Source organism: Armigeres subalbatus, chromosome 3, assembly GCF_024139115.2.
Source record: "Armigeres subalbatus isolate Guangzhou_Male chromosome 3, GZ_Asu_2, whole genome shotgun sequence".
Lineage (NCBI taxonomy): Eukaryota > Metazoa > Arthropoda > Insecta > Diptera > Culicidae > Armigeres > Armigeres subalbatus.
Genome location: NC_085141.1, coordinates 186788203 through 186813396, shown reverse-complemented (window position 1 = coordinate 186813396; position 25194 = coordinate 186788203). Strand labels below are relative to the sequence as shown.

General features: G+C 42.2%; 1 protein-coding gene across 1 annotated transcript in view; it reads left to right on the top strand.

The window, feature by feature from the left end:
- The window catches only part of LOC134226888 (mucin-17-like), a 45064-nt gene extending 20085 nt beyond the window's left edge, over positions 1-24979 (top strand). Inside the window, exons 9-13 of the mRNA XM_062707967.1 lie at positions 35-406; positions 5493-5840; positions 14009-14392; positions 15739-16140; positions 16240-24979. Coding sequence (XP_062563951.1) covers positions 35-406; positions 5493-5840; positions 14009-14392; positions 15739-16140; positions 16240-24690 — 9957 coding nt within the window. The 3' untranslated portion in view covers positions 24691-24979. The remainder of the gene's footprint in view (positions 1-34; positions 407-5492; positions 5841-14008; positions 14393-15738; positions 16141-16239) is intronic.
- The last annotated feature ends 215 nt before the right edge of the window (positions 24980-25194 follow it).

The following is a 25194-nucleotide window of genomic DNA, read 5'->3' as shown; positions in this document are numbered from 1 at the left end:
TGATCAATTTTAAAATTATTTAAATTATTTACAGTCTGTACATACTCCTCGGAATCGGAAAACTGCTTCAAAAACTGAAACACCAGTGACATCGCCTCGGTTAGCGCTGGCTGAAATTTCTGCATCATCAATTCCAAATACAGATTCCGCCACAACGATGACGGAAGAAGAAATGCATTTTGTCGATGAAGCAACAAATGAGGAAACATCGTCTCCAAAAAGAGCATCAAGAATAATCACCGATGACGCTATGAGAGAGTCGATACTAATCGGCCGAAGTTTTAATCACACTGGAATTGACTTACGGAATGAATCCACAGAAACTGGAAATGGCTCCAACCATCCACACACTGAATTCGAGGAACAATCGTTAGTTGGGCTAGCGGAACTTTCGGCTTCTTCATTGGTAAGTTGTTATGACGATTACTTATTTTTCTGCTACTCGTCATATTTTGTGTCTGTGTCTGACACACCTCCGGCAATCTTGGCATCACTCTGAAGAAATCATGACATCTTTGTTGTGAGATTTTATTTTTAACTAGTTTGCCATCCGTTCCTACCAACCCTTTATTCCAATGTGAATAGTATTTATTTTCATTGCCTTTATTCCCTCTGCTTTAGTGATAGTTGCTCTCATTGAAAACACAGAAATACAGCACAAACCTCGTCACTTCTTTTTGTTATCACGCGTGTTCACTGGTTAAAAAAATCACAAAAATAATAAACAGACCAAATTCCTTTTCAATGCTTTGTTTTTGATAGGATAGATATAGGAGCAATGGGATGAAGTGCCGAACCGTTCCCCTCTGACATTCGAATTGGCCTGTATCTCACAAATACAAATTTCTGTTGAACAATTTGTAAGTTTTTAACGAGTGGTTAGTAGCAAATTATAGGGGAAATGACGGCTTTGGCAAGTTTTGTCCTATTATTGTCAGGGGGGTTTTCTATAAACAATTATCTTCAAATTTGGGCTAAACATTCTTTGCATATCGAAGAATTTTGTGGCCGAATTTCATAAAATTTGGACAAACAAAAACCCCCCTGACAATAATAGAACAAAACTTGCCAAAGCCGTCCTTTCCCCTATCATCCTTAGGAAAATTATGTTGAGCTTTTTATTGGAATGTCTTCACTTGTCATAAGACGAGTTTGTACCATCCTATTTAATTCCACTACTTGATTGTACCTTGACAGATAAGTATTTCGACCTCAACAGTAAGGTCGTCTTCAGTGTCTCGTAAGTCGAGTCAAGTACGAGACACTGTAGACGACCTTACTGTTGAGGTCGAAATACGTATTTGTCAAGGTACAATCAAGTGGTGGAATTAAATGGGATGGTACAAATTCGTCTTATGACAAGTTATATTAAATTTTAACATAACTGTAGTTCGCTGCCAAAATTTCAACTCAATCGGCCATCTACTAAGTTACATGTCAAAGTAGGGCATTTTGCATGAAATACACCAAAATATTTAATACCCTACCCACGGGGGCTGACGGCACTGAAGATAATATTTATCTGTGTATCATATCACAATTGGAGCACTTCAGTGCACCTCTAACGATTCACAGTGGATCGGCTGCTTTGCAGACTGAGCCCCTGATGGTATGTCCCGGCATACTTATCCGGTATAGCTCTTTACATGGAGCTAGGGCTCATTAGCACTTTCCAAGGGGTCGGGAAATTAACCAATTTCTCGTCAACTGGAAGTAGCGAAGCCAACGCGTGGCCACAGGTAGGATATGATAGGTTGTAATATAGATTGAAATTGAGAAGTCATGAATCACAATAGATTAGTCTTCTATTTTAGAGACATTCAAATTTCAGAATGTTTTCAATTAGAAGTGGAGAACTATTTAGACTCATCAGAATTTGCATCAGGTTGGAAAATTCAAAATGGTAATTTCGATGCAATTAAATCAATGGAAAATAGCTTAATGATAGGAATCTGAATTTATGTTTCTCCATAACAATGAATATTTCCTACATAAACTTTGCATTGGTTACGATGATAAGTCTTAACATAATACCTAGAACCAGAAATCAAGTAAGAAAAAACCGTAGGAATAAAAAAAAAATAGAAATGAAAAAATGAATGAAATAATAATATTGAAAATTTTAGATTTAGGTATTTAGATAGGATTTTTTTGTTGTGTTTGAGAAATTGTTTACTCTACTATTGGATAGAACATATTAAATTGAAATTCTGAGATAGAAGAAAGACAAAAGAAAAAAGTAGAGATTGAGCTATAAAAGATAAAATAGAATTTGATAAAAGGCAGATATTGATAGATAGAGGAAGGACACAAAGGATTTGTAAGGCAATACTTAACTATTCTTTTGTAGTTTTATACACACTGTATCTAACAATGACTAAAACACTAATAAGACGAAGTTATACCGTGAAGTACCCTAATTTCGCGCACTTAAGATCTGACAAAGTTAAAACGTTCATTAAAAAACATGTAGTGGCCATTTGGAAACATTTGGAGAAGTAGGCTTCGGCTAAGCAAGACGGTTCATTTTTTTTCCTGTCATTTTTTTCGTTCTTTTCTAACTTTCGAAGTTTGTGAAAATTTTAATATTCTGCGAACTTGATATTGAGTCAACCACCTCATATGATGATGCCAGCTCTGGACCTATCTGCAGCAGAAATTTCACCTGACCCGGCTCGACTCCCACCCCAGCGGTAACCCTGGACCTCTTCATCAACGATACAAGCACTGGACACAGTACAGTGAACCAGCTCTAGGCATGCCGTCTGTAGCAGAGAAGAGGATACTATTTCTGCCACCATCAATAGAAGAAATAATTGCGACGGTGGCAGTGGCATCGAAACCGGAACAAGGGAGAAGATTTTGTAGGAGTGGTTCTTCGGAACGAACCAGAACTTCAAACAGAACTAAAAGGAAGCAAAGATGGATGAACTGAATTGGTGAGCACGTTCCAATTCTTTACTTTTTCTTCTCTGATCGCTTCACCAATATATGAATAAAAAAATAAACACTAGATACGTACAGGGCATCGTTTGCTGCTATTGCCGCGGATACTGTGGGAGTCCCAGGTATCCGGTTCAAGCTCTAGTTAGCAACGGTGGCTCTTCTCGACCTTCTACTCCCTGAGTAGTTAGTACGAATAAGGGCGTCCTTGTGAAGTCTTGCTGTACCTGTTATGATCAACTAGTACATCCCATTCGCTACACTTCTGAAGAAACCTTCCTTGCTTCAGAAGTGATTCCTTTTTGTAGTACTAGTCTTCGTAACAAAAAGGGCACCATAACGGAACATGAGATCTGATCAAATTATTCGTAGTACTACTTGATCGACACCCCCGGCTGGGTGAGGGATAGAGGATGAAGCACACACACACAGTAGCCATTTGGAAACATTTACTACTGCATCACGTGGTAGAAACATTCTAGGTTCTCAAAAAAATGTTACTTGCAAATTTTGCTGCTATTTAAAAAAAATTGAAGTATGAATCCGAGACCGTTGAATGCTCCTTATTTCGCGCAAGAAAATAGGATAGTTTCTAATTTCGCGCAAAAGTGTTCCTAACTTCGCTCATGTTTGGAATTGAATATCGTTATTGGTTTGATGAAATATAATCAATTAACCAATAGAAGCATGCATCCATTGTTCAGAATATGCAGATAACGGTATCAGACAGCCGTCAGTGACCCATTATTTAGTCGAAATGGTATGTGCCTATATTTCGACCCTGGAGCTTTGCTTAGATTTTACTTTATGCATTTTAGTTGACACAAATCATAATTCCTAAAATATCGTTTGCTTCTGAAATATAAACCATATTTTAAGAAAAAAGGCATTGTATGAGCAATGTTTAGCTGGTGTGTAAAAAAAAGTTTAAATTTTCGAGACGTCGTGAAAGAAAGTCTTAAATTCCGCTATCTCTTACATCTTCAAATATGTGTTTTATTCAAGACATCTTCAATATTATATACGTTATCGAAAAAGCTGCTGTAGTTTTATCTTAAGTTTAGCATCATTCTACACATCGCACATTTTAGCATCATTTTACACATCGGATTTGGTAGCTATTGCAGGCACTGATCTATAAGATTTTTCTAGTCAACATTAGTCAATGTCGGTGGTTATGCGCCTGAAAATTAGATAAAAAGCGTATGGGAATGAACTTTTCGGGTTCTATTCAGTGTAAAACTGTCCTGGGTATTTTATTGCTTTTGTTTCATTAGAATGTTGCAAATGAAACTACGCAACAACAATAAACGAAATTAGGCACCATAATTACTCTCATATACCTAATTTCGCTCACAAAGCAAAAGTCTAAATAAACACAAAATACATAAAATTTTACACTTTTCAATAGTAATGACGAATAAACATATCCAACAGAGCATAATGGATACAAATATTTCCAAAAAGTAGCCAGTTTTGTACAGTAAAATCATTTGTTTACTTGGGTCATGTTCTTCGTCGCTGTGCTAAGCACAAGCAAATATGGCGGTCGATGGGAGGATCAAATTGAAATAATTTTATTTGGTGTACTAAACTGTTCCGTAACAGTGGACCATAAGACTTGGTGGAGGGTAATCGTCGTAAACTTTGGAATGACACGGAAGTGTCCTTGGATTACGATTCCCTTGGATGGATGGATCTTCGGAAGTGGACTGTATTAATAAAGACCGGTTCGAATTAATTAACACATTAACACTTAATTCTACTTTATTTTTGAAAACGCTCTACACTGTTCGAGATCTTATACGCGACTGTCCTTCGTTCCAAATTTTCCGCTCGCACGCTCTCGTTCACCGGCCGGCTTAATAGCATTGCGGGTCGCTGTCTTCTTAAAGTCGACGCTGCGTCAATATTGATCGTCGCTGCTGTGACGAACGGAACATAAACCAAGTTTGTTTTTCAAATTTTTTCGTGAAAAACATTCAACAACAATGATATTTTGTAATCCTCCAGATTTTTCAATTTTGACTGGTACCTAAAAATTGGAAAAATAAATGATTTTTTAATGTGCAAAGTTAGGGCGCGCGCGTAATTAGGGCACATCACGATATAAGACATTTAAGTTGAAACTTAACAGACAATCGACAACAACACAGTGACAATAGCAGATCTAAAATATAGAAGATAAGGTGTGTTTTACATTAATGATACAACTCACAATTATAGAAATAACTCAATAAATAATTAACGCTTAACGTACATACAAATAATACTGACATATTCAAATTTACATTTTGTTATTACTATACGTAGAACAAACTTCCCCTTTTTATTAATTTCTTATAAATATTAACATAAGTTCTGATGATTCCAACAAATAACTCAAAATCAGTGAAAAATCGAATGGGACAATTATGCCACACACGGCAGTACACAGGGCCCACAAAATTCAGGAAAAAAGCTTCCTGTCATAAATATCAATTAAATAATGCAGTCGTACGCATGTTGGGGTAAGAAACTCTAGTAACAGTTTTTTTTTTTCATTTTAGGCTTCCGACTCTTTTGGGCATAATCAAACAATCAACGGTGGCGCTCGACTAAGCCTGACCACTGAGAAGTCAGGTAAAAAGCGTAATACTGGAACACCACTATTGAGGAAAGACATATTTGCAATGTGTACTCCCACTCGTACTTCACGAAGCAGTCTCAAAACGTCGATTACCCTGGAAAGAACTACAGCACGAACTTTGTCGCGGCGAGCGACGATAGACGAGTTGACATTAAATGATAATGTCGCGAAAGACGGTTCCACGTTGGACATTGTAGATAATGCAACTGTTTCGAATGCGGAACATACGGTAGAAGACTTGGAAGTTTTCGTGACAATTCCATCACCGGTAAGTTCGATATACAAATTTCGCGAATATGGGGAGTTACTGCACTTTGTGTAATGTATTTTGGCTTAACGAGTTGGAGAGCTAAGGGTCCCGGATATCTTTTGGTCATCTAATACCCATAATTGCATATTGTATATTTGTCGTATATGGAACCTGCAAAGGGAATGATTGACGTTTTTTTTCCTATCATTCAACCTGCTGCCATGCAGTCAAAGAGAAACAAAATCATGGCAGCCGCAGTAGCTGCCACGGCGCCTTTAAGCTGGACTGATTCTTAACCCTTTGTAAGGCAGACGAATCTAAACAATAAATTAACAAAAACAACAATAGGACACAATGTTGACATGGTATTAAACTCAAATGTATGTTTGTTATACATTAAACAGTTCAGAAACATTGAAAAATTGGTGGCAATATAGTTGCCACTGCCCGTCAAGCGGGACAACATTGGTGGCAATATAGTTGCCACTGCCCGGCAAGCGGGAAAACAGGCAACAACAAAATAAATAAAAGATTTTTAAAAATTAGGTTTTACGTAAAACCAGTCAAATCAAGGCACGTTACTTTTTTTGGTGAAGAGTCCTAGTCGGAAAACGCATTATAAGTGAAAAAAAAATTTACGCTTTTGTTCCCAAGGGGGGACCCTAAAAACCAAATATACAGAAAGGTAAAGCTTTTTTCACGCTAATCACGTAATAATCTAACACAGGAGATTCAAAATAATTAATACAAACGGGAAAAAATTTATGTTCGTCGTCTTATTAACGAATTATAACTGAAAATCCTTCTTCCACTCGAAACTTACGATTTGTTCGTAAAAAAAAACTTTTTTCAAATTGAAATTTCAATTTTTTTATGGCTTAAATTTCATCTGGGGTGTAACTAGGAAGCAAATAAAGCCACTACATGGGAAATAATAAGTAGAGATTTTGTTGATAAATAGAAAAACATATAATTTGTTCGTGACAATATAGTTGCCACTGCCTTATAAAGGGTTGACTGGGCGTTCGCTAAGCCTATTTAAAAATCAATTATCCGTCAAGAAATAAAAACATCACTTACCCCCTCGTCAACTGCGGTATGTACTCGTTAACTGGGATGTGTTTTAGCCCAGTTAGGGAATGGTTGCTGTACTATTTTCACCCCCCACAAAAATAAGCAACGAATAATCAACTAGAGAATATGGACCGGAACAATCGGCGAAGACCACAGCGAGGGAAAGGAAATAGCGATTGGAAACACGGCTTGTGGCCGATCAATGAGAGAATGTGCATGTTGAGGATCAATGGCCGGTTCTTCAACTTTAGCATCATCAACCTCCATAACCCACACTCCGGAAGCACGGATAATGATAAGGGCGCATTCTACGCGCATCTGGAACGTTAGTACTACAGCTGCCCGAGACACGACGTCAAAATCATCATAGGAGATTTGAACGCTCATGTTGGCCAAGAGGAGGTGTTTAGACCAACTATTGGGAAGTTCAGCGCTCACCGGCTGATGAATGACTAATTGATTTCGCCGATTCCAAGAATATGGCCATTCGCAGCACCTACTTCCAACACAGCCCTCCGTATCGATACACCTGGAGATCAGAACTGCTGACTGAATCACAAAACGACCACGTTCTGATTGATGGACGGCACTCCTCCGACATCATCGACGTCAGGACATATCGTGGTGCTAACATCGACTATGACCACTTTTTGGTGATGGTTAAACTGCGCCCAAAGCTATCCGTCATCAACAATGTTTTTTACTGACGGCTATCGTGGTACGACTTGGAGCGACTGAAGCAACCTGATTTTTCTTTTGCATACGCGCAGCATCCCGAGGCAGAGTTGCCAAAAGAGGATGAGCTCGATGGGGTTCCTCTTGAGGACTGCTGGAATACAGTTGTTAAAGCAGTCATTAACGATGCAGCTGAGAGCAACGTTGGATATGTGGGACGAGATGGAACAATTAGTTCAACGAAGAGTGCAGACGGATTCTGGCGGAGAAGGACGTGGCGCGAGTGGTCGCACTGCAACAACGGTCCCGGCAGAACGTGGCAATCAACCGTCAAACAATAAATTTCACCAATTTCTGTACCAACCTCGAAATTGCTTGCTGAGATCAATTCTGTCACAGGCCTGCCATCTATACTTCAATAGCCGAATCTAAATTTTACTAAACAGGGATTGCAATATTTCGAAATGGTAATAACTTTCTGTGATGGATGTCTGGACATAATTAAATGCAACGATCCTGCTGTCACTTGTGATGGATCTTGTGAGGACGGTAACATATTTCATGTAGTTTGTGTTGGATTGACTGTGGATGAAGGAATCGCTTGTAAAAACGGAAAAAAGTACAGCTGAAATGTCGGAAAAGAACGAAATCCCTGGAGACAACGAAATAACCGCAATGAAGGATGAAATGAAAGAGATGAAAATTTTGCTGCAAAAACTTACTATCAATGTCGAAAGCTTCAGTGTATCATCAAGCCACTCATCAAAAAACGCAAACATCGAACATTGCCACGACCTAATGAACTCCTCATTGTTGGCTTCAACAATATTCGATCTCTTGTCATAAGACGAGTTTGTACAATCCTATTTAATTCCACCACTTAATTGTACCTTGACAGATACATATTTCGACCTCAACAATAAGGACGTCTTTAGTCTCTCGTACTCTCAAGTACGAGACACTGAAGACGGCCTTACTATTATTATTATTTATTCAGACTAAGGCCGAAGTGGCCTGTGCGGTATATAAGAGTCTTCTCCATTCGGCTCGGTCCATGGCTACACGTCGCCAACCACGCAGTCTACGGAGGGTCCGCAAGTCATCTTCCACCTGATCGATCCACCTTGCCCTCTGCGCACCTCGCCTTCTTGTGCCCGTCGGATCGTTGTCGAGAACCATTTTCACCGGGTTACTGTCCGACATTCTGGCTACGTGCCCGGCCCATCGCAGTCGTCCGATTTTCGCGGTGTGAACGATGGATGGTTCTCCCAACAGCTGATGCAATTCGTGGTTCATTCGCCTCCTCCACGTACCGTCCGCCATCTGCACCCCACCATAGATGGTACGCAGCACTTTCCTTTCGAAAACTCCAAGTGCGCGTTGGTCCTCCACGAGCATCGTCCAGGTCTCGTGTCCGTAGAGGACTACCGGTCTGGGCGTGGGCAGCAGGGACTATGTCCAAGGGCTTGACGATCCCTCCCCAGGCCATCTGCGAGTTGTGGGGCTTGCCTAGGATGTGGTGGGGTTTGACAGTGGGCCCTGTTAAACCTCTATAAAAAGCTGCATGTATCCGCAAGTAGGCCCCACCAAAGCGACCGTGTGCCGCTCAAAGCGCACAAGCCCAAGTCCTGGTGTTAGGTGGGACGATAAACAGCCCTGACACGACGGCCCTCCGACGAGACAGGAGGTTTGCGCAGGCCCAATAAGCCGCCTAGAAAACCAATCATTACGAACAATATAAGAGATAATGCGACTCGATATAATCGGCAAAGACCTAGGCGACGAATACAGGATCACGATTGGAAGCTTGGAACATGGAATTGCAAGTCGCTAGGTTTCGCAGGTTGCGACAGGATGATCTACGATGAATTACATCCCCGCAACTTCGACGTCGTGGCGCTGCAGGAGATTTGCTGGACAGGACAGAAAGTGTGGAAAAGCGGGCATCGAGCGGCTACCTTCTACCAAAGCTGTGGCACCACCAACGAGCTGGGAACCGGCTTCATAGTGCTGGGTAAGATGCGCCAACGCGTGATTGGGTGGCAGCCAATCAACGCAAGGATGTGCAAGCTGAGGATTAAAGGCCGTTTCTTCAACTATAGCATCATCAACGTGCACTGCCCACACGAAGGGAGAACCAACGACGAGAAAGAAGCGTTCTACGCACAGCTGGAGCAGACATACGATGGATGCCCACTGCGGGACGTTAAAATCGTCATCGGTGACATGAACGCACAGGTAGGAAGGGAGGAAATGTATAGACCGCTCATCGGACCGGATAGTCTGCACACCGTATCGAATGACAACGGCCAACGATGCATAAACTTCGCAGCCTCCCGCGGAATGGTAGTCCGAAGCACCTTCTTTCCCCGCAAAAATATCCACAAGGCCACATGGAGATCACCTAACCAAGAAACGGAAAACCAAATCGATCACGTTCTAATCGACGGTAAATTCTTCTCCGACATCACGAATGTCCGCACTTACCGCAGTGCGAATATTGAATCCGACCACTACCTCGTTGCAGTATGCCTGCGCTCAAAACTCTCGACGGTGTACAACACGCGTCGAAGTCGGACGCCGCGGCTTAACATTGGGCGGCTACAAGACGGTAGACTAGCCCAAGAATACGCGCAGCAGCTGGAAGTGGCACTTCCAACGGAAGAGCAGCTAGGCGCAGCGTCTCTTGAAGATGGCTGGAGAGATATTCGATCCGCCATTGGTAGCACCGCAACCGCTGCACTAGGCACGGTGCCCCCGGATCAGAGAAACGACTGGTATGACGGCGAATGTGAGCAGTTAGTGGAAGAGAAGAATGCAGCATGGGCGACATTGCTGCAACACCGCACGAGGGCGAACGAGGCACGATATAAACAGGCGCGGAACAGACAAAACTCGATTTTCCGGAGGAAAAAGCGCCAGCAGGAAGATCGAGACCGTGAAGAAACGGAGCAACTGTACCACGCTAATAACGCACGAAAGTTCTATGAGAAGTTAAACCGTTCACGTAAGGGCCACGTGCCACAGCCTGATATGTGTAAGGACATAAACGGGAACCTTCTTACGAACGAGCGTGAGGTGATCCAAAGGTGGCGGCAGCACTACGAAGAGCACCTGAATGGCGATGTGGCAGACGAAGATGGCGGTATGGTGATGGACCTGGGAGAACGCGCGCAGGACATAATTCTACCGGCTCCGGATCTCCAGGAAATCCAGGAGGAGATTGGCCGGCTGAAGAACAACAAAGCCCCTGGGGTTGACCAACTACCAGGAGAGCTATTTAAACACGGTGGTGAGGCACTGGCTAGAGCGCTGCACTGGGTCATTACCAAGATTTGGGAGGAGGAAGTTTTGCCGCAGGAGTGGATGGAAGGTGTCGTGTGTCCCATCTACAAAAGGGCGATAAGCTGGATTGTAGCAACTACCGCGCAATCACATTGCTGAACGCCGCCTACAAGGTACTCTCCCAAATTTTATGCCGTCGACTAGCACCAACTGCAAGGGAGTTCGTGGGGCAGTACCAGGCGGGTTTTATGGGCGAACGCTCCACCACGGACCAGGTGTTCGCCATTCGCCAAGTACTGCAGAAATGCCGCGAATACAACGTGCCCACACATCATCTATTCATCGACTTCAAAGCCGCATATGATACAATCGATCGGGACCAGCTATGGCAGCTAATGCACGAACACGGTTTTCCGGATAAACTGACACGGTTGATCAAAGCGACGATGGATCGAGTGATGTGCGTAGTTCGAGTTTCAGGGCATTCTCGAGTCCCTTTGAAACCCGCAGAGGGTTACGGCAAGGTGATGGTCTTTCGTGTTTGCTATTCAACATCGCTTTGGAAGGGTAATACGAAGAGCAGGGATTAACACGAGTGGTACAATTTTCAATAAGTCCGTCCAGCTATTTTGTTTCGCCGACGACATAGATATTATGGCACGTAACTTTGAGAAGATGGAGGAAGCCTACATCAGACTGAAGAGGGAAGCTAAGCGGATCGGACTAGTCATCAACACGTCGAAGACGAAGTACATGATAGGAAGAGGTTCAAGAGAAGACAATGTGAGCCACCCACCGCGAGTTTGCATCGGTGGTGACGAAATCGAGGTGATTTGTGTACTTGGGCTCACTGGTGACTGCCGAAAATGACACCAGCAGAGAAATTCGGAGACGCATAGTGGCTGGAAATCGTACGTACTTTGGACTCCGCAAGACGCTCCGATCGAATAGAGTTCGCCGCCGTACCAAACTGACAATCTACAAAACGGCCTTACTATGTAGGTCGAAATACGTATCTGTCAAGGTACAATTAAGTAGTGGAATTAAATGAGATTGTACAAACTCGTCTTATGCCAAGTGAAGACATTCCACTAAAAAGCTCAAAATAATTTTCTTAACAAGATTCGATCATCACATCTGACCTCAGGAAGTCATCAATACAACACTCTTCGTTTCTAACATTGCCGCTGATGTAAGCGATGAAGAAGTTGTGCATATGGTACAAGAAACTGTTAGTCCTGATCATTTAGTTTCAATAAAATGTCTAGTGCCACCATGGAAAGAAAGAACTGCATTGGATTACATTTCCTATAAAATAGTTGTAAATCTCGATTATCGGCTTCAGCTGCAGGCGGTTAAAAGGCCCAAAGGAATACGCTGTAGAAGATTCGTGGACCGACTGAATGCATCTTGGCGTCCTGCTCACCGGAATTAACTGTAACATTTGATCATTGGATAAAGGAGAATATTACCTATGTATTTAGGTTTAAGTCATTGGATTGTAATAACTCTTTGTGCTTTATAATTATATTTTTCATCATTGGGGCCATCATCAGGGTACAAACAATACACAATAAACAATAAGATCATTGAACAATTGATGAAGAAAACTTTGTGGAACCAATGAATAACGCAGCTACGGAACACTTGAAGCCGATCGGAAGAAAATATCTTGAAAACGAAAGCGAAGTGGAAGATAAAGGAAGTAAAGTGGAAGAAAGAGAGGATACTGAGGCAAATCGGGTTCTGTCAGCCGGTTACCTAACGGATTTGGAAAATTATGAAGATGTTGCAGATGCCAAACTTCAAACGATGAGGAACCCACAGGCGAACCAACGAAGAATCCTGTTTGCGTCTTCTGGGGGTAATTCGAGTTTCCATCCTAGGACGAAAATTCGGCGAAAATTATATTTTTGATTTCAATGAAATATTGTATGTAATAGGGTAGAGAACCATTTGGACAGCACCCCCTATTCCCGTCAGTAACGTTCATTACTCGAGCGCAATACAACCGAATAACTTTTTTTTAAATACATGGTTAGTTTCTGTCGATTTTTTTTTATTTTACTACCAACTATCAAACTCATTCGTCCCATTGGGCATAGCGTGAGCGTATTTCTAAGCGACATCTGGCTTTACAACACTGTAGCGCAGAGTCAATTATATATAATTTTTCCAATTTTTTTTTGCTGCTTCTGTTTTTCGCCTTTTTGTTGCGTCCACATCTGCTTTATCGACGTGATGGATGAAGTCCATGACGCTGTTACCATTATTCGTGTGTTGAAAAGAGGGTCATTGTCAGTCGCTGTCCGATGATTGTGATCACAAGCGTTCCCCAAAGCGTCGTTATTCACGCTGCACCTTTCAGCGACTTGACGAAAGGTAGTTGGGGGGCTGGGTATCGAACCCATGACCATCCGCTTATAAGGCGAATGTGTAGCCAACTAGGCCACGGGACCCCCCTTTTCTGTCGATATCTAGTGATGTGCAAACAATCAAGCCATTTGGTTGGAACGTGGTCGAGTTATTAACATTTCGGACGGGAATAGGGGGTGCTGCCCAAATGGTCCCGCTCCCTATCATTTCAAAAGACTTGCGGCTCCATGGAGTTTTTAATTAAACAAATGATCCTTATAAATAAACGATTGAAAAAAAGAGATCGAATGAGGTTACATACAGGCGGCACTCAAAACAAAAAGAGGAAATGGAAACCAAACAAGTTTGCGGTGTTCGGTGTTCCCCAAGCACGGATCATAACGATAGGGTTGTTAATGTAGCAAAGAAAGAAGGATTTTTATTATAAAATATGTATAGAAGCGTGATGGGTTACGCTAGACATTGGTAGACAAGTGGTTTGTTCTGTAAAGTTTCTTCTTCATCTATGATTCTACATTCCAACTGTAACTTGGCCTGCTTTTCAACTTAGTATTCTATTAGCATTTCCTCAGTTATTAAAATTAATAGCTTTTCTATGCCCGCCATTGCATAAGTATGTACCTTGTGTGGCAAGCACAATGGATACACTTATGAATGGCCTTAAGGTCTAACACATAATACCAAATGGCTCTTAGGTATCTAGTTCGCTTTGCCATATGTTTCTTTACTTATTAAGCGTATACAATAAATTACTAATGGTATTAAATTATTTACAGCCCACCAAAACTTTGCAAGCAGAAGCACCATTGTCAACCTCTTCGATTGTATCTGTTAAAACGCCATCATCCGGAAGGAAATCGGCAGCTGTACCAATTACATCAGGAGAGAAACAGCAAATTGACGCTCCAGTTGTTGAATGTGAATCAGAAACCGAGGACAACTCTCCAGTCTTGACATCGGAACTATCCATTTCGAATAAAGTTTCAACAAGAACATCACGGCGACTTACTAAGGATGCTACGCTAGTTCGTCAAAGTCTAGATCCTACGATCATCGAATCACTAGATGAATCCGCTTTGGTGGAGAGTGTGAATGAGTCCAAACAACTATGCACAGAGGAACCAAAAGAACTCTTCAAGGCAGAAGCTGTTCCATCTTCGGTAAGTTGCATTGTTCGATACATTTATTTTTCTACTATACTCAGGTCTCCTTTTTTACTTGTTTTTGCCTTTCTCGTACAACTAAGTTGTACCGAAAGCACATAACATATAGGCATCTTTGCCGTAGAATGTGGTCCTTCCTTGATTTTGAAACTCTAGCGAACCTAGCGGTGGAAGTCAAGCTTTACTCAACAACGAGCATAAGACAGAGCAGCAGCGCATGCTTTTCTGTTTCTCTCTATCGCCTTGGATACCCGGGAGGCCGTTCGTCAATTGTTGATACACAAAGAGTTCACTTTGAATTTTGCTGTTTGTTCTATGATGTCTATCTGTTTTGTGCCGAAAGGCTATCATTTCACTCCGAAAACGAATTTTTTATAGAAGTCTCGGAGACCCAAAGTGTTATGTACCAATCGACTCAGCTTAATGAGCTGAACAAATGTCTGTCTGTCCGTGTGTATGTATGTGTGTGCACAAAAGCTACGAAAAACATTAGACAACTTTTCATATAACCGATTTTCTCGCAACAAGTTGCATTCGACAGAGGACAAAACCTAGTTGATCACTATTGAATTTGATAACGATCGACCGTTGCGTTAAAAAGTTATGAAAAAATGGTACAATAAACCATATTAGCACCATATACGGTTGGTGTCTTGGCTAAATGCGAGAAAGGCAGTATCACTAATCGGTGAATATGGTTGGTTTTTTTTATTTGTTCGAATCTATTTTCGAATGGCTTTCATTCCAATCAGTGAAACAGTGTCCAACCACTGATTGTTTTTCGTTGATTTCGCAACATCGCCGTTATCCATGTACCGTGAAGTATCCTTATTTAAGCGCAAGCATACACACGAGACCACGGTATGTTACTTATTTCGCGCATGAAAATGGGATAGTTCGTAATTTCGCTCATGTTTGAAATTGAACATCAGTATTGGTTTGATGAAATATGATTAATTGATCAATAGAATTAGGTATACATCCATTCTTAAAAATATGCCAAACACATGTCAGTACCCTTTCTTTAGTCGGAATAGTGTGTCCCTATATTTCGACCCTGAAACTTTGCTTAGATTTTGCTTTATGACTTATAAAAGTGATTCCTACAAGTAACAATTCCTTAAATGTTTCCTTTATTATTACAGAAATAAATATTTAAGGAAAAATTTACGCATTTTTAAGCAAAATTTAGGAAGTTTTAACTACGATTCGAGATATCATGTATGAAAAACGACCTTAGGTACCTGACACATAACACCGTTATCGCTATCCCAAATGTTTGTTTCCTTGTTAAACGTATACAATAAATTTCTAATTGTGTAATGGTATTAAATTATTTACAGTTCACCAAAACTTCGAAAGTAGAACCACCGTTGTCAACCCCTATGTCAGTAACTGTTAAAACACCATCATCCGGAAGGAAATCGGTATTTGAAAAATTGCCGGCTATATCTATCACATCGGAGGAGAAAGAGAAAATTAACGCTCCGGTTGTTGAATGTAAATCGGAAACCGAGAACAACTCTCCAGTCTTGACATCATCGGAACAATTTATTTCGAATAAAGTTCCAACAAGAACATCACGGAGACTTACTAAGGATTCTACAGTAGTTCGTCAAAGTCTAGATCCTACGATTATCGAATCAGTAGATGAATCCGCTTCAATGGAGAATGTGAATGAGCCCATACAAATATGTACAAAAGAACCAGAAGAAATTTTGAAGGCAGAAGCTGTTCCATCTCCGGTAAGTAGCAAAGACATGTTGATCAGATCATTTTTCTTCTAATCATCCTGTTTTTCTTTTTTTTTTTCAAAATATTATTTAAATTGTTTGCTATTACAGATGAAACTTGCAAGGCTTACAAGAGGCAGGGCTTCTAAATCCGATACACCTGTCACCACTCCAGTATCAGCCAACGCGAAACAAGTAGTCGACACACAAACGCCATCGTCCTTAAGGAAGTCCTTGCTGAAAACTCCACAGCAGGTGGGGAAAAATGTCGAAGCAATTGTTGAAAAAATCAGCATCGCAAGCACAACCGCAGAGGTTAGCACGCCTGAGAAAAACACCGATATATCCCGAACCGAGTCGACTCCGATTTTCAAAACCCCACGTCCGGTTCGCGGAACACGAACTCCTCTTTCCGTGTTAAAAAGAACCCCAGCTACCCCGGCAACTCAAGTTATCGATTCTGATCAAATGGAGAGCCATATAAATGATACATCAATTACCCCTACTGAATTGAGTTCATTTGCGGTTGCTGAACTTTTCAGCACCCCTGTTGGTGATAAGAAGTCTACGTCTATGACTTCAACGATAAGAAAATCAGATACTCATCAGGAGAATGTGATCGATAAAAATGTAACTGAAGAGCTACCTTTGATTGAAAGCTCCGCCGTGTTTTGTCCTGAACTGCTGCAACATCTTTGCGAACGAGTCATAACATTGGAACACGAAATGCAAAACCTAGAAGATTCTTCTCAACAATCGTTCGATATCACGGCAGGTAACAACACTGCCGCTCAGGAAGGAGTCAAACTTTTGGAAACACCAGCGGCGACCTCTACAGTCCGTAAGAAGCTGCGATCATCGGTAGCTTCAGCTGAGTTGAACGAAACGATTGACATTGGACAAGTATTTAACGCCTCTGTACATAAATCCTCATCGTCAGGTGAACCCTCAGAGCAATCCGAATTGATCGAAACATCATACGAGGTTAGCAAAAAGTTGAAGGATTCGAATGATACTCCCATATGCCTGGACATTCCCCATGACAGTTCGATTCAAAACTCATTTGTAAACATGAAAGACGTTAGTCAAACACTGAAAACGCCAATATCCGCTACCAGAAGGCTGTCCATAAATTCGACACCATCTCATACTGCCACGATAGAAGAAGATAGAGACACGACTGTGGACATGGAAGGTGTACAACAAATGCTGGCAACTCCGGCAGCTATGTCTGTTCGGGGCCGCAGTACAAGGAGTTCGACAACTGTCGCAGACAATACAATCCACTTGGACGGTGTTCGAAAGTTACTACAAACTCCAGTTGCAGTTAGAGGATCTCCGAATAATTCGTGTAATTTAGAAGGCGTTGATCAAATGCTCAAAACACCATCTGCGGCGAGTGTGAAGAAAGTAGCAGCTAAGGACATCTCTGTCAACTTGGAAGGCATCGAACATCTGTTGAAAACTCCAGCGTCCGTTAACAAACAGGTTTCTGATAAAATAAAATCACTAGTCGCCAAGACAGAAGGAGATAATGACACTACAGTTGACATGGAGGGTGTGCAGCAAATGCTGGCAACTCCGGCACCTGTGTCTGCTCAAGGCCGTAACACAAGGAGTTCGACAACAGGTGGTCGAAAGCGCTTGCAAACCCCAGTTGCAGTTAAAAGGTCACCAAATGATTCGTGTAATTTGGAAGGCATTGATCAAATGCTTAAAACGCCTATGGCGCGTCTCAGGAAACCAGCACCTAACGACATCTCTGTTAACTTGGAAGGCGTCCAACAGCTGTTAAGCACTCCAGCGTCTGCAAGCATACAGCTGGCTGAAGAACTGAAATCACCTTCTGTCGCCACGACCGAAGAAGATAGTGACTCTACAGGTGATCTGGAGGGTGTGCCGCAAATGCTGGAAACCCCGACATCTAAGTCTGTCCAAGGCCGTAGTACAAGGAGTGCGACAATCAACGCAGACAATACCATGCACTTGGAAGGTGTTCGAAAGCTCTTGCAAACTCCAGTTACAGGGTCATCCAATGATTCGTGTAATTTGGAGGGTATTGATCAAATGCTCAAAACACCATCTATGGCGCGTGTGAGGAAAGTAGCAGCTAATGACATCTCTGTCAACTTGGAAGGCGTTGAACAGCTGTTGAAAACTCCAGCGTCCGTTATCGAAGCGGTTTCTGATAAAATAAAATCACTAGTCGCCAAGACAGAAGAAGATTGTGACATTACAGTTGACATGGAGGGTATGCAACGAATATTGGCAACCCCTGCTCAAGGCATAGAAGGTCATACAAGGAGATCAACAGCAGTCTTAGATAATTCCATGCCCTTGGAAGGTGTTCGAAAGATCTTGGAAACTCCAGTTGCTTCTAGAGGGTCATCAAATGATTCGTGTAATTTTGAAGGTACTGATCAAATGCTCAAAACACCATCTATGGTGCGTGCTAGGAAAGTAGCAACTAACGACACCTCTGTTGATTTGGAAGGCATCGAACAGCTGCTGAAAACTCCAGCGGCCATTACCAAAAAGCTATCGAGAAAATTATCACCTTCTGTCGCCACGATAGAAAAAGATAGTAACACCACAGTTGACATGGAGGGTTTGCAGCAAATGTTGGCAACCCCGGCACCTGCATCTGCTCATCTCCGTAATACAAGGAGGTCGACAATCGTCTCAGATAACACCATGCACTTGGAGGGAGTTCAAAAACTTTTGCGAACCCCAGTTACAGTTAAAACTTCACCAAATGATTCGTGTAATTTGGAAGGAATTGAACAAATGCTTAAAACACCATCTGTAGCGCGTGTCAGCAAACTATCAGTTAACGACACTTCAATTAACTTGGAAGGCGTCGAACAGCTCCTGAAAACACCATCAACTTACGTGTCTAAGAAACTATCTAAAACGATTGCCGCTGCAGAAGTTGATGAAAACTCCTGCATTGGCATGGAAGGACAACCACAAATGCTGCAGACTCCTATTGCTAAAGAAGCCTCTGTGTCCTCTAAACAAACGGAATGTTCGGCAGTGCAATTGGATGATACAATGAACTTGGAAGGTGTAAAAATGCTTTTGAAAACTCCGAGAGCCCTGATGAAAACACCGAATAATTCGTTCAACCTAGAAGGTGTTGAACAAATGCTCAAAACACCAGCTGAGATCACGAAGCGGGCATCGAAGGACGCATCTGTCAACTTGGAAGGAGTTCATCAGCTATTACAAACTCCTGATGCGCCTGTTTGCAGAAAACATTCCGATTCAACTGAAGCAACTGAAATGACAAACGGAGAAGCATCCAAGTCTACTGAAGGTCTTTGTACGAGGAGTTCTTTAGCTGCATTAGATTCGCTAGGAGACTCGTTCAATGAGACGTATAATCTTGAAGATGTTCAACAAATGCTCAAGACACCATCTACAGGACATGCTAAGAAAGAGAAAGTTAACGAAACATCCATTAATTTGGAAGGTGTTGAGCAGATACTGGGAACTCCAACAATTTGCGAATCCAACAAAATATCCGCTGTTGCAGAATTCGATTCAGTTTCACAGGAGTTATTTGAATCTTCAGATGTAGAGAACATGTCAAATGTGCAGGCAGCTTCGACAGACGAAAACATTGCTTTGTCCATTCAGCACATGGATACTTCTACGTCTACGAGGAGGCGAACAACGAGAAGTTCAACAGGCTTCAACAGCGCTGATTTTGATGGTATCCAACAGATAATGAAAACACCAATCGGTACAGGAAAAACTTTGAACTCAACTTCTGTCAACAGTCAGGACCTAACAGGAGTTGGTGAGCTTGTGGAAACTTCAGTATCAGCAGAAAAAACTGCATTGCCCAAAACGCCAGGTGTGGGTAATCTCGAAGGTTTACAACAGTTGTTCAAGACTCCAATTGCTTCGTCAACTGTCCGAAAGCCATTGAGATCCGTAACAAGTAGGTGCACACCATCTATTATCAATGAGAGCAGCAATTTGGAGGGAGTTCAACAGTTACTACAGACGCCATTAGCAAAGCAAAGCATTGAATCGCTAAACGAAACTGGGAGTCTAGAGGGTGTTCAGCAACTAATGCAAACCCCAAAAACTACCGATCCATTGGCATCCAAAACCTTAAGTGACGAAACAAATCTTGAAGGCGTTCAGCAGATGTTCAAAACTCCGATTACACTGTCGGTAACTCGCAAACCAGATACAATCAAACCGAATCTAAACGAAAGCATTAATTTCGATGGCGTACAGCAGTTACTTAGTACTCCGGTACCCTTGACTCGGACGAGAAGATCAACCAAGAATCGTGGAAGCATTAGCGCAAACCTAGAGGGCCTAGAACAATTAATGAAAACACCTGCCAACAAGAGAAACAGTACAACATTGCATGATGCTAGCCCTTCTGGTTCGGTTTGTGAGTCTCCATCCTCATTACCTGATGCAAGAAAGCGATTGCGAACATCAGGTTTTAATACACCTGAAGTGAGTTCTTGTCTTGCTGCTGAGGAAACATCGTTCAGCAATAATACGACATCGCTAGAAGGAATTGATCAATTGTTGAAAACTCCGGTCACTACAACTTCTACGACGGACACAACGTCCACAACTCCACTTAACAGTGTGCAACAGCTATTCAAAACGCCAAACCCTCCTTCAGCTCTAAAACGTCAAATCAGACACTCTAGGGCAAGTGTCGGTAAACAGGGATTCGATAACAGTGCTGTTCTAAGAACAGCGGAAGTATCTTCCACGACCGATAATTTGAATGGAACACCTCTCAACGACACGGTCAACATGGAGGGGCTACAACAACTATTGGAAACACCAACCCAGACACAGCGAGCGATATCGACTGTATTCGAAGAATTCGTCAATTTGGATCGTGTCGAGCAACTGCTGACCTCGCAGATTACTCCAGTTCTAACGGTAGATCGAGAAACGCAGCCAGTATCTGAAACCGTAGTTGACTCGGATACGAGTAGCAATCTTTTCTCACCTCCCGAGGACGGTCAACAATCTTCTTCAGCCGTTGTGAATCTAACCGGAATAATACAAATGCTAGACACTTCGGTTAATGATAGAATGACGGAAAATACCAATCAAAAACCCTCGACAAGCTCTACGAGCGTAAGTGAACAAACCCCAGATGTAACCCCTCAAATCGCGAATCAAACTTCGGCTGCAATTTCTGCAAAGATGAATGTGGATGTTGCCTTGGAAATAGGAACCCCATCACAAAGAATGCGACGCAAATTGTACACCAAGAACGATCCGGACGATAAAACTCCAGAGCGGGTAAAAACAAGCGTGGTACGTCCTGTGACAAACAACGAATATCTTCATATCATGGATCCCACTGCTTCGAGTGATAGCAATAGTGAGGAGAAGAAGAGTCGCCTAGATAAGAAATTGACAGACGATTCAACGGACTCGGAATCAGAAAACTATAGCGTTCAGGAGGATATCGAGCCCGTACGAAAAATTCTGCCATCCAGAGCATCACGTAGGAACATCAAAACATTATCCGAGGAGGAATTGGCTGGAGCTTCTCCAGAGCTGAAATATGTTAAACCGAAAGTGGAAAAAAGTGTGGAAAAGCCTACCGTTGTACTGCCGCCGACAGAACTCTTGCGCACAATAGACGAGGAATCCGCTCTCATAATTCAGGACTTGTCCGCCGGTCGCAGAAAAGTGATGTTCAACGAACAAATTCAGATTAAGGAGATAAACTCGCCTGCAATTGTTGGTGAGATTATCCAAAAAGTTTCTAGAGGACGAGGTGGCAAGCATCAGAAAGCAGTCCAAGTCATTGTAACGCAATCCAACAATGAACAACTTATCAAGCCTGCAAGACGAGAAAACAAAAAAATCCCAGAGGAATCACCTGGAACGAATGAAGATCTTGAGTCTGAACATCCGGCGGAAACCCTAAATGATGCAGACCCATCAAAACGTTCTCGAAGGTGTGCCAAAAAAGTCAATTATGCTGAACTAATCGACGTGGACACGAAAAAGACCGACGAAGCCCCTAAGCGAGCTAAACGCGGTGCAAATAAATTAAATAAAGCTGATGATGCCGATACAGACTTTTTACCATCGGTCGAAAAACAACGTTCTAAGCGGGTAGCAAAGAAACAGGACATGGAAAAGGTTACTGACCTATCGAAAAAAAGTAATGAAGACCAAAGTGCACCTTTGAACACAAACGACGATGTCGGAGAATCCACTGCTAACGCTACCGAATCATCATCAAGTGCAGTCGAAGAGGCTTCTACAGAAAGAATCATAGAGGAACCCATGCCGAACCGAGCCCGACGGGCACCTCCCAAATCAAAACCAGCATCTAGAAAAACTTCGTCAAAGACAAAATCCAAGTCAACGGAACCTGATACCGATGAAAAAGGTGCAGATGAAGCGAGCGGTAACGCCGATAAGAATTATGAAGAATCTCCGGAAATGAAAGACAGCGGTGAAAAATCCAACGCGAATGCAACGGAATCATCATCAAGTGGTGCAATTGTCACAGTCGAAGAATCCCAGGAAATCGTAGAGAAAGAAAAGGACGAAGGTGAACCCATACCGAAGCGTGCGAGACGAGCGCCTGCCAAGTCGAAAGCAGCGCCCAAACCAACCAGATCAAGATCCAAGAAAACAGAAATTGTAATCAGTGAAAGTGAGGAGGACAACGCGAATGCGACGGAATCATCGGCAAGTAGTGCAACTGTCACAATCCAAGTGTCCCAGGAAACCGTAGAGAAAGAAAACGACAAAGAGGAACCAATACCTAAACGTGCGAGAAGAGCACCCACCAAATCGAAAGCAGCGCCCAAACCAACCAGATCAAGGTCCAAGAAGACGGAAATTGTAATCAGTGAAAGTGAGGAGGACAAGGTAGAAGCAACCGGAAAGCACATTAAAAAGACCAACGAAGACAAATCTGACTCTCCAACAAAGAATGAATCAATTGAAGCAGCAAAAGAACAGAGGACTGCCAAGAAGACAAAGTCTGAGCCTAAATCATCAAAAGGAAGAACAAGGGAACCAAATACAACGGAAGATGCTGATTCCCAACAAGAAACACTTCAAATGTCAGAAACGAATCCGGCTGAATCGCAAGTATGTCAAGATCCTTCAACTGAAGATACAAAGGATATGACCGATGAGCCTTCAGCTAAACGAACTAGAAGACTCCCACCAAACAAATCTAAGGATATCGTACCTAAAAATGTTTCAGTAAAATCTTCTAGTGAGAATGAAAAGGACACCACTGATACGGAAATTCTTGAAGATACGAACAAAAAAACTGCATCCAGTAGAGGTAGACGTGGAGCGAAGAAAACAATCGCTGGGTCTAGAAGCGTTAAATCATCAGATAAGGAAGAAATAGAGCCAGCAGAATCGGTTGAGGAACACACACAACCAACACACAACTCTGTAGAAGAGAAAGTGTCCGAAACCGAAAGCAGAGAAAAAGAAAAAACTCCACCAAAACCAACTAAACGAGTACCTGCTACAAAAAGTAGACGGCTGGTCGCTGCCAATAAAGTCAATGATGATGACTCCAATGCTCCGCAACAAGTTGCCGTGCATACTTCCCCTACTATGTCGATAGTAAAAGCTGCAGTTGTTGAACAATTCGCAGCAGATTCCACTACGCAAGGTGAGTTACAGCCAGCTAAACGTGGTCGTAACGCTCGGAAACCAACATCAACGAAAACCAAAGCTTCGGAGAATGAAGCAACCGCGATGCCACCACCTGCCATGATAATTACTCCCGAACCGAGCCAGACAAACAAAAAACGTGGTGGAAATCAATCGTCCAACACTGCAACCACCCGAAGAGGTCGCCAAAAAGCAGTAGAAGAAGAATCCCACCCAGAACTACATCTAACCGTGGAAGAATCGCTGAACGAATCCCGCATGGTTAAAATGATGCTGCCATCTTCGCACACGTCAACTCCATTGTTGCAAAACAACGAGGATGTGTCCAGACCACGAAGTCGTCGCGCAGACAGTCAAACAGATGAGTCGGAAACAAAAATAAAGCGGTCTCGAACTCGTACTGTCTCCAGGATGAATTCCATGGAGGAATCTCATGAGCAGCCCAAAACAGAAAGTAATGTTTCTACGATTGTCGAAGAAGATGAAACAACCGAAGTGAATGCCACACCGGACATTATTCCGTCCAGCAAGTCCCGTGCACGAAAGAACCCCCCAACCAAACGAGCACGAGGTAAGACAGCAGAAGAATCCGAAGCAGAAATTGTGGAGGTAGCGCCGAAACGTGCTCGGAAAACTGCCGCCAAGAAACTGGAAGCAGAACAATCGAAAACGGAAGATGAAGCAGCAGCAAAAACGATTTCTCGTAATCGACGGGGTGCCAAATCTACGCAGATAACTGATAGTGCTGAATCGGAAGATGTGGTAACAAAGACGACGAGAAACAAAAAACCGGTAACTGCTAGGCGTAAGAAGGATGATGTCGTTGAACATACTGAAGATGATGATGTTGAGGAGTCAACTAGCAGTCGCAGACGACCAACGCGATCGCGTAAGTAAATTTGTCGTTTTGAGTCAATCAGCTGTCGGCATGGATCTCGTAAAGCTTTTCTAAGTTGTTCAGAATAGTTTCTTCCACTGAGAAAAATATTCGATTTGACATTGTTTTAATTGTTATTGGTTTTCTTTTAACTTTTTATCTAACAACATACTAAATGAAACATTGTATTTTTTTATAAAATCACATATTAATATTAAACTAAGTTATGCCCTGATGTACCTAAAATGTTCGTTGATACTTCGAAAATTCCATTCATTAAATAATAAATGCGTGTTATGCTTTAAATCTCTGCAAGTTCTTCAACAAATGCCTTGATGACAACATACCCTACTCGACGACCTCGTTTTCAGTACGTCCAGTGTACAGTACTGCCTGACTCGTATAACAGTCCCATTTGACTTTTCATCTCTTTTGAGTAAACCCAATGAATTGTGCTCATTTTTATGTATGTACCTACTTCCATAAATCACAACGAAAATTGCGATTTTTTATGTAGGATTGAA